Below are 17,365 nucleotides of genomic sequence, written 5' to 3'. Positions count from 1 at the left end.
GAGCAAGGGAGAGGGACAGAGGGAGAAAGGGAGAGAATCCCAAGCAGGCTCCATGCTCAGTGCAGAGCCTGATGCGGGGCTGGATCCCATGACCCTGGGATCCATGACCTGAGCAGAAATCAAGAGTTGGATGCCCAGCTGACTGAGCCACCCGGTTGCCCCCAACAATCTTGAGATTTAAGAAGATCAAATACTCGTTCCTCCAACTGTCTGTTGAGGGAACCAAACTATGGAATAGTTTAGAGGACTTGAGTCCAGATAGCAATATCATCTACCATCTTATTTGGAACACTTGCTTCTCTATATAGCCTCATATAATCCTGGCAATAGCCCTGTTGTGTAGAAATGTTGTGTAGAAAATGATGTGTAGGGTGTTTAAATAATTTGGCCTAAGCATACAGTGTTATGGAATGGCAGGAGGGGAGGGGAATGGAGTTGTTGATCAAGGATTCAGAATTAAGGTGCTTTATTTCCATTTGTGGTATTTTCTTTTTCACTAGTTATCTCAGAGCTAGTTTTCACCTTTCCATTATTTCTGTCTAGAGTTTCTTAAAAATTCCTGACAATTTCTTGGAATATTCACCTGTTTTGTTTTGTTTTTTCTTTTCTGAATACTTATTCCCACACTGAAGTTTTAGTGTGGGGATCTTCAAATAAAATGGATGAATTTTTTAACTTTCATCAAGTATCCTGAAACACACCATATTTTTAAAAAAACTGGTAGAATATTATTTGATTTGTGGATAATGCTAGCAAAATAGAAAAACAAGTGAATAATTGAAAATTCTATGCTTCTGGTTGTTTCCTCAATATGAGATCATCAGTGGTGCCATCTTTAATTTAGTTTATTTTGGAATTCTTCTCATTATCTTTACTTAGAGGCCTCACTGTTGGAAGCCTTCCCCAAGCTATATGGTTCTTCTCTCTTTACCAGCTTGTAAATTCTATTCTGAAAAAGTTAATTTCAAGGCCATTACCCATCAAACTCATTTTTGCTGACTCATCAGATTCTTTCTTCACACCTGAACTTCCTTGTCCTTTTTCCATCAGTGCATCTCTTAATTGTTCTTCAAGAAATATTCTTGACCAAATTACCATAACCATTTCTGATTATAATTTCTAGAATTCTTATATAATTCATTGTCTGCCCAGAGAGGTTTTAATCTTGGTTATATATGGTCTGTTGTTCACATCTAGGTGTTCCCTGTGTGTGTGTTTTCTCTGTCCTACTAAATTCCTTGAAAATTTCTATCATAATAAAATATTTCATAATACTAGAGGCAGCACTGTATCCTAAACACATAAAACCTATGAATAGACTTTAAAACCAGCTGGTACTTTTATCTAAAATGAAATGTAACATAATGGAAAGTAACCCAACCCAAGCTATTCTGAAAAAAATTATAAGGGAGGAGAAAAAATGTATGATTGAATTTATATTACATCTAGCCTTCAGTAACATGGAAACTTAAACACATTTGGCTAAAAACTTAGGTTTTAGTTTCAATGTTTGGTATCTTTCAGGCAACTTTTGTAGATCATAAAAACAATTGCTTTTGACATTACTTAGAAACCTCCAGTTTAAATGGTTTGAGAACTTAGGTTTGAGACCTCAGTTGTGCCATCAGGAATCTACATTTTCCACTACACTTTACATTTCTACGCATTGCCTGTTTTCTAAAGTGAAGTTCAAAATACTTGGCATACTTCACCAAGGCTATTACTACTTGACTATGTCAAGGAAAAGCCTGAGCTACCCCACTGAAAAGACCTTATCTTGAAGTCAATTTCTGAAATCACTTTTGTTATCAAACCGCTTCTAGTTCTAGGATGAATCACAAGATTACTTTCAGTACTATTTTTTTTTTCAGAGAGAACCATTAAAGTTTTTTCTACTACACTGTCAGAAACATCCATCATTTAATATGTTAGCATATATGTGTATACATGTGTGTATATATAAGGAATATGTAAATCATATATATCACATGTTATATATGTACATAGATATCTACATATATTTCTCTATATACACACAATGACATAGTTGAGTATATTGTGACTTAGCAGATACCACCTATTAAAACCCTAAATAAAATGCTCAGGTAATAACCACTTCCTTTAACCAAGTCTAGTCAGACTTCTGTGGTTTTGTAATAGAAACCTACCCCATAGTTTGTGCTTCCTTCTTGCCAAATTACTGTCATATCTCCTAACTATGGATAGTTCAGTCAAGAAGGGGTTTCATTATGTTAATAATTACATTGCCTGCAGGCTTTTTGATGTTGCATTCCCCATACAAAATAGAAACAGATTTCATAGAAATATCATTAAAGCTGTTAACTACAGGAGGAAAAAAAAATCAAAGAGGCAATCAAAGCATGCACTTTATTATCAATAAATGCAAATTGTTTCAGAAATGACTTGCATTTGAAACAAGTTCAGTGAGATTGGCAATGGAAGCCGCTGCTTAAATAAGAGCATTGTGGTCTAAATCCATTTAGATCACTACAGACAATTACTTAGATCTTTTGCTGCCCATTTTAAACAATGAACTCAAGAATCATTTTTAAATTAGCAAATGAATAAGCAAATCAGGCTCAGAATTTTGGCCTGAATTGAGGACATGTGAATGATAGGTCATTATCTGAATGATAACATGTGATTTTTTTTTCAAATTCACTAGTACTTTAGTTCTTAAGAAAAAAAGAGGTTTGGTAGCTGTTAAATTGATGATTTAGGAAGAGTAGGACACATTGTACTATACAGTCATTTTGAAAAGACTTTAAATATTCAAATGTTCAACTACATGTTCTCTGACACTAACATTTGTCTTCATTTTGGACTTCCAGCTGAGAAACATCAGTATAACGGTGAAGAGACATCAGCCTCATTCAGTATTATGAAGACAGTGGCATGTCTTGATCCTTCTAAAGCTTTTTCTATGAAAATCTTATGTTTACATTCTTATTTAGAAGGGATTATTTAAACTCCCAAAATATTTTTAGAACCTTATAGTTGATAAATCATAATTTAGATTTTAGTCTGATTAATGCAAATATCAAATTACATATAGTAAAGAGAAATCAGAAAGGTAGATGGGTAGATAGATTTTGGAATATAAACAGCAAGAAAAAAAGAAGAAAAAGAAAACCAGAGTGTTAATTCATATATGCTATGTAACTTCTTGATCAGCAAAAGCTCTAACATCTTGTAAAACCTAAAATATTTGACAAATTAAACCAGATTGATTCAAATGCTTTTAAATTGCCCATGATTTGGAAAATGAGATGGAGAGTCTATTCCGTAAATATTTTTAAGCTTTAGAATTTTATTAAAAGTTGAAGATGTCTTTTTAAAGTAAAATTATTGCTATATTTCCCATCAGAAAGTAATTCATAATCATTACAAATGAGTTAATAATAAAGAATCATTGGTTTTCAAAGCCAAAAGAAACAAGAGATATCTGTTCCATTATCTGATCCATTGGGAGCTACTTCTTGGGGAATCATAGATCCTAATGATGGAAACTTATGGACCCTACACCTAAAAAAATGTACATGGTACATTCCTGAAAGCGTACATACACTTTCAAGCACTCTATGGACTCCTTGATGCCAATGACTGATCTTTATCATAAGTAGAGTAGGGACAAGAAACTATACCCCCATCTTAACAAACTATAGCTCATTAAACTGATACTTTCTCCACTCTTCTCTCTCTCTCTCTCTCTCTCTCTCTCTCTCTCTCTCTCTCCTCCCTTCTCACTCACTTGCTTGTGTGCATGCACACACAGTCTCTCACATACAGTACAAACACACATCCTGTATTCAATATGATTATATAGGAAATGATGCTGTATTAAGATTCAGCTAACTTTTATGTGCCATTTTGGGGGTTAATATCCAATAATATCTCATGATAGAGTTCTCTGTTATGCTATAAATCTATCTGTATAGTCAGAAATTACAGTCCCCAGTGCAAATAGTGACATGTAATATATATCATTTTACTCCAACATAAGTATTTAATTTGTTCTTAGGTACAGGTGTTATAATGAATTTCTACTGGAATGCAATATTGAAATTTAAAAAGGTGGTTGGTTAAGCTGACATTGATTGATGAGTTACTTGCATAGATTATGCATCTATTCTGAAGTCTTGCCATTCTTTGAAGAAATAGGTAGCTCGAATAGAGATGAAGAGAAATTAGATGCATTTTGCCACAAAATTATTGTCCAACTGAGGGGATCAGTGAGGATTATTAAAGACATCTTGGAAATGATGAGCAGTTAAGGCCATTAAGTTTCTTGACTGACATGCTAAAACGTAATGAAATGGAAGGCTGAAGCTGTTAACAGTATTGATTTCTCATATAATTCCCATTGTTGAACATTTTTGTCTCTCTTTTTCTCTTTCTCTCCTTCTAATATGTATATAATAAATCACATATGTAAAACCAGGTAAGCTATGCTTAAATATATAGATACAGACCTGAATAAATGCACAAATTTGTGTGGATGTACAAAAATGTGTACATCCACAATTAACATCAACACAGTATATTATCCACAGACCTATGTTTGGGCTGTAATTCAAAAGGAAAATATCAAGGAATTCACAAATTTGAATTTATAGCACTGTTGTGAAGAAAAGTAAGCGTTTAATAGCTTATGTGAAACAGTCTTGACACTAGCCAGGAACGTTGTAAAGAAAAATATCCCATATGCAAGCAGTGTTTTGGTCTGATAATATGATTAATATATCATTTACTAGTACTTTTTTTGATGTTTTGATGTTATATTTACTTGGAACAATAACAACATTATGGTATTTTAATTTTAATATATGATAATGTTAAAAAACAATGCAATCAGATCATAAAATAAATTCTATTTTAAAACATAAAGTTAGGGGCACTTGGATGGCTCAGTCAGTTACGCATCGGACTCTTGTTTTCTGCTTAGGTTATGATCCCAGGGTCATGGGATTGAGCCCTGCGTTGGGCTCCATGCTGAGTATGAAGCCTGCTTAAGATTCTGTCTCTCTCCCTCTGCCCATTTCCCCTCCTCATGCTCTCTAAATAAAAAAATAAGTAAAAAAAATTAAAAACACACAACAACAACAAAAATTCACAAGTTAAAGTAGCAAACAGTTTGGTACTAAGATGCAATCCTTGGAAGTAGAAAGTGGAAGTGGACAAGTGGAAACTTTATAAAAACAAAGAGAATGTTATCATTTGGCTGGAATTGGTGAAAACATATACTCTTGTTTGTGCATGCTTACACTAAATGCTCTCAATGCTCTTTTTTACTTCCTATGTCTATTATCTGTTTAAATTCTCCTGGAATCCCAAGCATATGTTTTTACCTGATACTGTCTGATGACCAATAGGAAGGGAGAATAATTCAGTTGGTGAGCAGACAATCAGAGTAGGCACTACCAGTGAGAACTGACCAAATTATGGTACTTAACCACCTGATGGTGTCCTGTAGGTAACCAAATTATATATGCATATAAACAAATTACACAGTGGGCAAAGTGTACCTAGGTTCACATGCATACAACAAACGTAAATATACCAACCTTAGTTCTTACCAAGTATGTCAGAGAAACACTGTTTTCTGATCACTTGTAGTAACAATCCTGAATTAACAAAATCAAATGAGTTAGACTGTTAGAGTAGCTGTTTTTGTTTTAGGCTTGTTATTTAGGGTAACATTTGGTAATTGTATATAAAGTCATTCATTTGACACACATTGAATATGTTGTATATGCCTAACATTGTGCATATCCCCGTGAAAAAGACAACTGCTATTAGTATTTGGAAACCTAAGGGGAGAGTTTTGACCATTCTCCTGACCAGGAACCTGGATGCTAAGCAGCCCTTGGTGGGCTCAGCAGGAGAGGAGTGTGGCCTATTGGTAGCTTTTGTGGGGATGCTGCCTGGAGCTGTGGACATCCATGTAGGCTGTCTATTCTCCTCACGATGCCTGATGAAAGTGGCTATGAGGTTGTCATATCTGATTGTGACATACTCAAAGAGTCTAGTCTGGCAGGCTGTTCACTCCCACCCCCATTATGCTAGGTGGCACCCTCAGCTTAGCCTTCCAGATTCACAGGTGTCTGGCTCTTCTTCCCATTACCCCTTTGTATTCCAGTGGAACAGAAGACCGGAAACTTCCCAAACATTGCCTTCCCTTCCTTTCTACAAGAAAGGGAAACCCACTCATCTCCTGAGCCTTTTGGAGATGGGAAACTTTCCTTGAAGGTAACATCTCACAGCAGGAGTAATAGCTCCCAACATTCCAATGGATGTTGGCCATTTTTAAATCTTAGTCTTGGATTCCATAATGAGCCATTTTTTTAAATAGGTAATGCCTTTTCAGTTTAGCCATAGGAGACCAAGAAGAGACACATTCAGTTAAAACTTTATACATCACTGGGCCACAGGGATATATGCTCTGTGAAATTTCAAAATCCTGGTTATGTCACACTTAACATATAACTTAAGCAGATCACTCAGTCTCAATTCTTTCTTTTGCTCCTTTCTTTGTCTTTCTTCTTTAGAAAAATAATAGATTCCAAATCAGAAAACCTTCCTTCTAGAAATGTTTACATTGTCATTGTGAATATATCAGTAATCATAGAAGCATGCAAATTCTAGTGTTTTTTTTTTTGTTACTGTTCTTTAAAACATCCTATTTTGAAAATCCAGTTGAACAATGTCAGTGAGCAAGTTTTTATTTTTCTTTTTTCCCCCCATGAAACAAAATGTCTGGGTCAACATAATACAGTTCTAATTCTATCAATGTGGACTTTGTTCAGTATTATCTACTGAAGTCTTCTTTGTGTAATAAGGAATTTTTCATAGAAAAACTACCCCTTCCTGGAAGAGTACCAAGATGAAGGCACTCTCATAGAGTGTCTGTCAGAATACAACTCTTTGGAAGCCAGAATTTTCCCTATGGAAGAAAGGACATAAAAGAGGAATGGAGAAGACAAAAACAAACTCTGGAGAGATGGATTAGAATGGGAGGCATCTCTGTCAAGTCATGAAAAATGCACCTGTGTACCTATATATTTGAGTATATATATATATATATATATATATATATATATATATATATATGTGTGTGTGTGTGAATGCATTTGTGTATGCATAAGTATATATACATGCTTGTTTCTCATTCACCAGAAGGATCTAGCAGCAAGACAACTAAGCAGCAGTGAACAGAGCTGACATCCAGATCTTTGTCTTGAATACCATTCCCCACTAAAAGGAATGAGAAATATTTAGAGACATGTTTGATTCCAGAACTGGGGCAGGACCAAGATGAGCCTGGAATATATTATGCCAGGAAGACAAAAAGTTCTTCAATAAATGATATGTCATATTACAAGGACAGAGGACCAACTTAAAGAGGACCCCACTGGCCAGATTTGAACTTGACAATTTGAACACCAAAATGTCTTTAAGACAAATATGAATTATAGACCATAAAAAAGCAGAAATCCATGTGGCCATACCAATAAGAGATAACATAAATAGACATATGGGTTCTTGCTTATAATAGAATGTAGTATGCCAAGTGGCTAATTTGGAGGAAGTGCTTGAATAGAAAAAAAACAAAACAAAACATTTTGTAACCACCATGCTAAAAATTGATATATCAAAACTATTAATAGATGCTAATTCTAAGAGAATTTGATAAATAGCATGATATTTATATGGTCCTGACATAGTATCTCCCCACAAATTGCTTATTGGCTATAAGCAATGGAGAGGGGCTTGGGGTGGGGGGATCCAGAGGGACCAGTTAATGCTACAGTGGAGAAATCTGGCAGCACCTTGACCAGGTATTCAGAACTAACATAACCGACCATGGAGGGAAAGAGGTCTTATGCCTCTGGACATGATGCCCTGAGGTGTAGACATCACTCATGTCTCATTTGGGTCTAGAATGCATAACCTAAATCCAACATGAAGAAACAAAAACAAAACCCAAATAAAGAATATTCTGTGAATTTAAAAAAAGGGCTAGGGGCACCTGGGTGGCTCAGTCAGTTAAGCCTCTGACTTCGGCTCAGGTCATGATCTCACAGTCTGTGAGTTCAAGCCCCAAGTCGGGATCTGCTGACAGCTCAGAGCCTGGAGCCTGCTTTGGATTCTGTGTGTGTGTCTCTCTCTCTGCCCCTCCACTGCTCATGCTCTGTGTTTCTCCCTGTCTCTCAAAAATGAATAAATGTTAAAAAAAATTGTTTTTAACAAAAAAAATTAATTAATTTTAAAAAGGGGTATAACCTTCAAAAGTATAAATGACCTAAAAGATAAAGATGGATTTTGGAACTGTTCCAGCTTAATGCCAGCTAAAGAGGTTATGGCACTGAAATGCAAACTTGACCCTAGACTGGATCCTGAACTGGAGAAGGAAATGCTATATAAGTTACATTATTGAGTCAGTTGACACAATTGGAATGCAGATGAAGATTAGATAAAAGTGTTGTACTAATATGAAATGTACTGAAGTTAATATTATTTATGGACAAATTAATGCTTAGGAAATATGCACTAAAATATTTGGGAGTAAAGAGCTATGGTGTGTGTACCAATGGATTCAGATTCTCTGTCTGCCTCTGTCTCTTTCTATATGTATAATAAATATGTAATATATATGTATATAGGGAGAGAGTATATATACATATATGTGTATATATATACATAAGTGTATATGTATGTATGTGTATATGTACATACATATGTATATATGTGTATCTCTTTTGTATGTATGTATATATATACATACAATGTATATATGTGTATATGTATACACATATGTATATATGTGTATCTCTTTTGGTAAAGTTTATTTGAGACAGAGAGAGGGTGTACACACAAGTGGGGGAGGGGCAGAAGTGAGTGAATCCTAAGTAGATTCCACAGTCAGGGCCAAGCCCAATGTGGGGCTCAAACTCAAGACCACAAGATCATGATCTGAGCCAAAATCAAGTGACAGACACTTAACCAACTGAGCCACGCAGGTGCCCTGAGAATATATGTATATCTGGGTAAAGGGAATACAGGTGTTCAACATACTATTTGCATTCTTAAATTTTTCTGTGAGTTTAAAATGATTTTCAAGTAAGTTTGTAAGAAGTTGTCAGCAATCATTTGTTAAGATGAAAGAAGGCAAATGTCAATAACAAGGATGCTCAAGCTTTGGGGACTGGTGGGAAATATGTGAATGTGACATAAAACACGTGTTTCTGATATATAAATATATACATATTTTTCCACGCATTTTTCTATAATGCGTGAGCCATGATGCCTTAAGGAGCCTGGGCTCCATGGAATCAATTCTGAAAAATGACTGATCCAGGGACACAGATGCAGCACTGATCTAAGGAGTTGTGTTATCAAATATCTGTCGGCCACAGTTTCAGACTTTTACTGTAGATGTTAAGCTCACAAAATTCTATTTAGAGGCCTAAAAGGTGCATCTGTTCAAAGGTAGGAGGGATCTAAGGCTGGGGAAAATATACAGCATGTTTGTTAAAATTGTCATCATATTTGTGATGATGAAACTATTTAATTTAGATTACGATGTATGGCATTTACAATTTACAAACCACATGTTTATGTATTCAGGTCTATAAATAAAAAAGTATGCACAAATTCAAAATTTGCAAATCTGGAATTTGAAGGAATTTCTTGACTCCTGACATACCCAAAACTGATCTGCCCTTATGCTACGCTAAGCATAGTCTTTAATAATTTTGTCTGATGTGAATATCATATATTTTGCTGCAAATGTGTGATTTGATAACAGGGTGCAAACACTAGACCCCACTTGGGATGTTAAATGTAACATTGTACATACATCATATTGTCTTTCTAAAATCTGAAAATTTCCAGATCTCAAAACAAATCTGGACACAAGTGTTTTGGTTAAGCAATCGTGGACCTGTGCTATATAATTTATTTAATGAACAAGCTACTTATTCTTGATTAAGTAAAGTAGCAGTTATGAGAGGAAATAGAATACTAGAAAGTAAAACTGAAAATTAAATCTCAATATTAATTTAAAGGACATAGAATTGGGCAAGATTTTAAAATGCTGACTTAAATACAGATGTGGCAAATTATCCATAGCTGTGCTGTTCATTTGAATTATAAGTAGAATCATGATATACAAGTATTCTAATTGTATTTTCTCTTTTCCTTCTGTAGTTATTATTCATACACAAGCAAAGCCAGGCTGGCATAGTGGAAAATTTTCCATACTAAGAACTTAGATTAACAATCCCACTCTTTTTCCATCATTTTCCTGGTAATTTAGACTCCTTGACCAATTCCCTCAACTGTAAAATGAAATACGTAATTTAGATTAATATAAACCCTCTCCTGAATTTCAAAGTGAAATGATTCTAAAATTCATTACTTTGTTTTATTTTTTCATCCCTTTTGGTTCTTAAAGTAGTACATAGGGCTATAATATCCCTAAACTGTAAAAGATGTAATTTTGTTTTGAGGAAGAGAACCCTCTCATACTAATCAATTTCTTTTGTACACAGTGCAAGTTCCAGGGCCAGTAGAAAACCTGCAAGCTGTATCTACCTCACCTACCTCAATTCTTATTACCTGGGAACCCCCTGCCTATGCAAATGGTCCAGTCCAAGGTTACAGATTGTTCTGCACTGAGGTGTCCACGGGAAAAGAACAGGTAGGCAAGGGAATGGGCCCAGTGCTGCCACCTATTGGATGGTCCTAGGACCAGAGGCATAGGAGGAGATCTGCAAACTCTTGGTCCAGTCCACCATGTTAATTGGACAGCTGATAATTTTTAAATACTGATTATTAGAAACGTTAAGCAATTTAATTGAAATTTAATTGAATTCTGGTTGTAAGAGAGGCAAATGGACAATGAAATGAAGTCACTACAAAGAATGTTTTTTGTTTGTTTGTTTTTGTTTTTGTTTTGTTTTGTTTTTTAGTTGTAATAGCTAGTGGCCCGGGCCAGCATAGCCACATTTATATTAACTTATCTGGTCCTAGAAACCATTTGCATTGTCAGTCCTTGTCTTAAGGATGACTGATCTCTTATTCAAAGGCCTCAGTCAGCTTGCTGCTTTCATTCTATATATTTGAGTTATTTCTGTCCTTTCCTCACCATTAGGTTGTAGTCACCTATCACTTTTCATTGTTTTTAATAAGCCTCACTCCAGAAGGCTACTTGCCTCCTTTCAAGTTGCTTGTAATCTGTGGTTTGTGCAGATATTTGAAAATAGGCAAATTAGATTTAGGGGGAGACACATGAAAGTCAGCAATTCTATTCTGTGACATATATATGACTGTTGAGATGTTTACTTCCGGTTTCTCAACCTCACGTGGGAAAAGATATATAGACAAGTGCATAGGTAAATAAGAAAAATCAAGAGCCTACCTTGGGATACCAGAGTTCTCAGGATATGTTGTGAAGCTTGCCAAGCATACTGTGGTCTTCCTGCTTGCACATAAACTGCATGATAGGGATTTTGCTTTTTAAAGATGTTTTGCAACAGCCCTATTCAGAAATAGTTCAAGTCCTAAGTTATATTGAGCAATAGGAATTACTAACAGCTCCTTCTACACAATCATTCATCCTGGTTTTTTTGTTTGTTTGTTTTCTGTCCCCATGCTATTTAGCCCTTGTTTTCAGCTTTCCATTCTTTCCATTTTCTATACATTTTTGTCTTTCCCATGATGCATTTCACCAATCCACTTAAAAAAATTCAGAAGTGATACTACCTGAGACAAATGTGAGTGTGAGCATCATTGTGGAGAGCTAATAATGGGTCTTCTACAGCAAACTGGCTCTGATTTCTCAATGACCTTCACCTCCAGTACCTCATTTCTGCTGCTGTGACGTACTGAACAGTTCCAACCCACCTCACAGCATTGTGAGAGATAAAGATTATGGCAAAGTATCTGTCAGTTTCAAGAGCCATGGGTATATTTCAGCAAGGGAAGGAAGAGATCCACTGTTTCTTAGTGAATTATTCCATTTAGGGGAGAGGAGTAACGATCTGTTCCCATGGATTCACAGGTTGCCTTCTGCCCGTCAGTATCAGTGTGGGTGGAATATTGCATACCATTCAATGTATTGGGTGGTGTTAAACACATTGGAACTTAATGACTGTAAAAATAGCACGGTGCTATTTTAACTAGGAGTCTACAGAGTGGTTTGGAATTTAGTGGGGGAGTGTGTGTCACAAGTTAGGTTTTACAACAACTCATTATAAGGCTAGAGCGTGGTTCTATGAGTAAGAGTCTAATATCCAATTCACTGATTGCGCAGAATGGATGCCATTTCTGCTTTAATGTGCCTCCTGAATAACAGTTTGACATTTTATGTCTCCAGAATATAGAGGTTGATGGACTATCTTATAAGCTGGAAGGCCTGAAAAAATTCACGGAATATACTCTTCGATTCCTAGCTTATAATCGCTATGGGCCAGGAGTATCTACTGATGACATAACAGTGGTTACACTTTCTGATGGTAAGTGTTAAATGGTGAAACTTCACTCACATATTTGATAGTAATGAAATAATGCTGCGTGTATGCCATGGATTGCGTGTTTAAGGCCTTTGAACTAAAATTTAATGGCATATATTAGCATTAATTAAAAATTTGGCTACTTCACTCAAACTATCTATTATAGTTAAATTTAAACTTTCTTTCAAAAGGTATATTATATGCTCTGTGTCAGGATTTCCTAGTGTTGCAGGATTCTTTACCACAATACCCAGGATTCGTTGTCTTGCTGCTTCGAAGAATGAAGAGGTGGACACAAAATGAGCAACAGGCAAAAGTTTATTAGAGTATAAGATTAGAAAGGAGGAATAGTAGGAAAGCTCTCTTTACAGAGAGGGGGCATTTGAAAGTGAATGCCCAAGAACTGTAGGCAAGGGTCCTGCTTTTATAAGGTTCTGGTCAACCCTCCCCCAGCCTTCCCCTTGTTCTTTCTCACGCTCTACCCTTATTGGCTTGATAGCTCTAGGTGCTAGGTTGTCAATTCCTGATTGTCTGGTTTCCATTGTATGAGGGGTAGCCTATGGCCATACTTGGGTCTTTTGTCAAATTCCTGAGGGAAACCTGAAGGGAAAACCTGAAATCCAGAATGGGTGAGATCTTCTACATTCTTAAGAGGAACCTTATGCCTGAGGGGGTGTGCTGTGGTCAGACACTCCTCCCAGCATTGTTCCAAAATATGTGTTTTTCTCCACCCAGGGACCTCAGGTCCTATCCTTTCCCTCTCTGCCAATTTTATCCTGTCTTTTCTATCATATTAGTAGGTTATCTTCAAATGTGGGACTACTCCTAAGAGTTCAAATTATTTTTGGGGGGTGGTTTCTTAATGTCTGTAAACACTGACACATTTGTGCATGTGTGTGGACTAATTTACATTGGTGTGCTTCTTTTTATTTCTCATTCTAAAGAGGAGTGGATGACTAAAGGTGTAAATGATGGACAGCCCTCCTATGTATACCTCTTAATTTGAAAATATGTCATAAGATTTAGGCCAAATAATCCATTATTTCAGGTATTAAAACTAAATATGAAAGTGCATAATTTTAGCTGTACCTTGCCCAACAAATGAAATATTAGACATATTTTCTTAAATGTCATAAAAGAGAGGAAGAACTCTTAATGAAAAAGATGGATTTGGCAAAGCAGTAGCAGAGGAAACTAGACATCTAAGAAAAGGGTAATGAAATGTTGGGAAATTTAATGACAAGTGAAAATAAAGGACAGCAGAGTATATGATGTGGGGCTAGTGGAAATTCAAGCAGGTGTAGAGATGCAGAGATGGCCTCTATGAATATTAAAAAGGCAACAAGCTCTCTCTTTTCAGCAGTGGTTTCCATGTTGTTGTATATAATTCTATAAATTATTGATCTGCTGAATTTCAAGGGAAAAAAAGACTTTACCTTGTGATTCCTTAACCAATCCATCATTCTTTAATCTAGAAAAGTATCTGGGCGGATATTTCACACAATATCAGTGGAATGAGGAAGGTCATGCATGTTATTAAGGACAGTGCAGTGAAGACACAGGAGTGATGCTCATTTGCAATTTCAACTTAAAAAAATTTTTATGTAACACCACTTCAGCATCGTTTTTAATGCCCATCCATCTGATTCTGTTATTGAAGACGGAATAGAATATTTATTGGCAGAATAAATTACTTCACAACTTATAATTATAAAAATAAAAGGAAAACAAATGAAAATGAATATTTTACATAATTTATGTAGATTTCATTCACACTCTGAACTGTAATACTGTGGCCTTATTCTCCACTTTGGTTTTAAATGTCATAAGTGAGAGAGATAGATTATTACTCATTAGTCCAAGAATGATTATCTCTAAGTGTTGTTACAGTTAGGACTTAGAAAATGCCTGTCACTAAATAAAAGGATTTCATGACCCTAACCCAGCAAGCATCATTGTACAAAGGATGCCAACTTCTCTTTATCGATGCATTTGATAGGAGAAAGCAGGAACTGAATGGCCCCTTAGAGTGGGCTCCTGAAACTTGTCTGCAATCTCCTTCACAATCAATTCATCTCTTTGGATTTCCAACAAAAACCCCTGCACTCTTGACTTTCTCTCTCTTATTATCCAGTCCCCTTCTTTTTTCTCATGCTGATGTCTTCTCTCTGTTGAAGCTGCCCATGCTGTAGTCACACATCCTACAAAGATATATGTTTAATCATTTTTCATAGTCTGCTACTTTCTAGTCCTCAGTTGTAAAGCTGTCTTCTCCTTGACTTTCTGGATGTTATAAAAGGGAGATGTTGTGGAAATTAGATGAGCTAATCCATGTAAGCACCAAAAATATGAACATGGCATATATTTAAGTGTTCAATAAATATTATCTATGACAATGTATGTGTCACTTTTTCTCTGTATACTACACGTTCTTTAATGTGATGTTATGTCCATCTCTGCATTCATCATCTCAGTAAATATTTACTGAATTAATCAGATAGCTAAGCCAAACAATATAATTGTTTTTATGTGTAGACTTATCTTTAGAACTTTCCATTTATGTGACTAATTTAATAGATGACTGTGCCTAAATACATGCATGTTATTGAGGGCACCATGCTTCTTATCAGGTCAGAGGATAGCATAAAATTGATATTGGGACCAGAAAAAATTAAATAAAAGCAAAAATGAAATACAAATAATGTTTTTTTTTTTCTGAATTAATTATCCAATGGTCTCCCTGTTATGCTAAAATGCTTATAAAGATTTCTGTCCTGATAAGCTCTCATCTCTAATTTAGCCTGCTTTAATTGTGTTTCTGGGAAGAAAAATTGTTTTTCATTCAAATCCCTCCACTTACTGTATCATTTGTATATAACGATCTGCTTCTTTAAACCCTTTGAGATGGACATCAGATTTAGGCCGTCTAATAGCACGGAATGTAACTAGTTTTACCAATTTGTTCCCAAATATTTTCTCTTGAACCAGTTGATGAGTGTAGGTCATTAAAAGATTTTATGAATCAATTAATGTTTATGAGCTTCCATGTCAGCTTGCTCTGTGCCCATAAGCAGAGGGACCCAATTTCAAGGACAAGCTTAACTATAAGAATGTGCTTTTTACTGTTATCACTGGTATTTATTGAGTACTTATTAGTACAAGGCCCTGTTCTAATCACTTTGCATTAATAATCTTTAATCCTTATGATGCTATGATTTTTTCTACTTTACAGATGACAAAACTAATATTAGAAAGAGGCCACAAAAGCTAGCCTGGTAAGCAGCAGAGTCAGATCACAAGCTAGTAGGAAAAGAAGCAAGATTTAATGTGAAAAATCTTGAGTTTCCCTTATTCTATAATGAAGTTCTTATATCAATTGCTGAAAGTACAAAGCTCATAATTATATATGAATTATTTCAATCCATAAATTATGTGTACAGGACAGCACACATTTGGTAAGGGGAGGAACTCAAGTACCTGACTCTATGGAGATTGATTTACAAATGTGGGAACTTTATCTACTATACAGAATATATCATCATCATATGTATCAAATCAGCATGTTTCACCATATTGAGGGAGTTTCTAGACTGAATATCTCTGATCAGCCTTAACCAACCTATTATAAATGATAAATTGCTTGACATTTTGAAGAGAAAACAATGAACCATGGCTTTCCTCTTTGCTTCATGAGACAATGAAACATCTTGGGAAGTCAAATAAAGAAAAGCTCAAATAAATGTAGATCCTACTTCCTTCCACCAAGCATCTAATCCTATCTACTTTATCTATTTATGTCTCAGGAATATGGGAATTGATAGAGGGAGGGAGTGGGGATTGACAACTAAAAATGCTGTAGAATAAACTCTCTACTTTTTTCCTGATTACATAAGTCAAGAACAGCCCATGTGCTAGAAGTTTGTGAAATTATATGATGGAGCACTTAGCATTTTTCAGTTGGTGCCTATTTTAATTTTCAATGCTTTACAGCATAATTTAAATATGGATCATATTAAATTCTTCCTCATTGTGAGGATGTCAGTCTGTTTAGTTTTTCTGATCACACACATTGTTATTATTTCCAGCCTACTCTAATACTTCGTCTTTTACAGAAACAGAATGTAGAGATGGTCTTATTAAAGCCTCTGCATTCTTCCCTTTCCTGAAGACTGGGAATGTCCACAGGTCTGTGAAGGTAGTTTAGGGAAGTCCATTTCATTATTATAACATTTGAGAAGAGTCGAGAAGATAGGAAATTTGCCAAATGCAGAAGAGCCCTTCTGACTATTTTAGCTATAGAGAAAAAAAAATCTTAATATTTTAATCATAGTAACATGAACATAGAATATAAGATAAAGGAATGAAAATTTTAGAGATGAGTTGTGTTTTTTTTTGTTTTTTTTTGTTTTTAATTTTTTTTTCAACATTTATTTATTTTTTGGGACAGAGAGAGACAGAGCATGAACGGGGGAGGGGCAGAGAGAGAGGGAGACACAGAATCAGAAACAGGCTCCAGGCTCTGAGCCATCAGCCCAGAGCCCGACGCGGGGCTCGAACTCCCGGACCGTGAGATCGTGACCTGGCTGAAGTCGGACGCTCAACCGACTGCGCCACCCAGGCGCCCCAAGAGAGATGAGTTTTAAAGGAAATTTAGCTGTAAAAAAAAAAAAAAAAGACTCTTAAAACTCCACGATAAAGGGCATCCAAATGTCAGCAAACATGTGAAAAGATGCTTCACATTACTGATCCTCAAGAAAAAGCAAATAAAAACACTACATACCTACGAAATGACTAAAATGGAAGGGATACAGAAAAAACAAATGTTGGTA

General features: G+C 35.6%; 1 protein-coding gene across 1 annotated transcript in view; it reads left to right on the top strand.

Annotated features, from left to right (window-relative positions):
• Nucleotides 1-17,365, top strand: part of DCC (DCC netrin 1 receptor) — a 689,897-nt gene that overhangs the window by 438,356 nt on the left and 234,176 nt on the right. Inside the window, 2 exon segments of the mRNA XM_032595323.1 lie at nucleotides 10,575-10,723; nucleotides 12,401-12,539. Coding sequence (XP_032451214.1) covers nucleotides 10,575-10,723; nucleotides 12,401-12,539 — 288 coding nt within the window.

This window comes from Lynx canadensis, chromosome D3 (genome assembly GCF_007474595.2).
Source record: "Lynx canadensis isolate LIC74 chromosome D3, mLynCan4.pri.v2, whole genome shotgun sequence".
Classification (NCBI taxonomy): domain Eukaryota; kingdom Metazoa; phylum Chordata; class Mammalia; order Carnivora; family Felidae; genus Lynx; species Lynx canadensis.
This window is presented reverse-complemented; position numbering and strand designations above follow the sequence as displayed.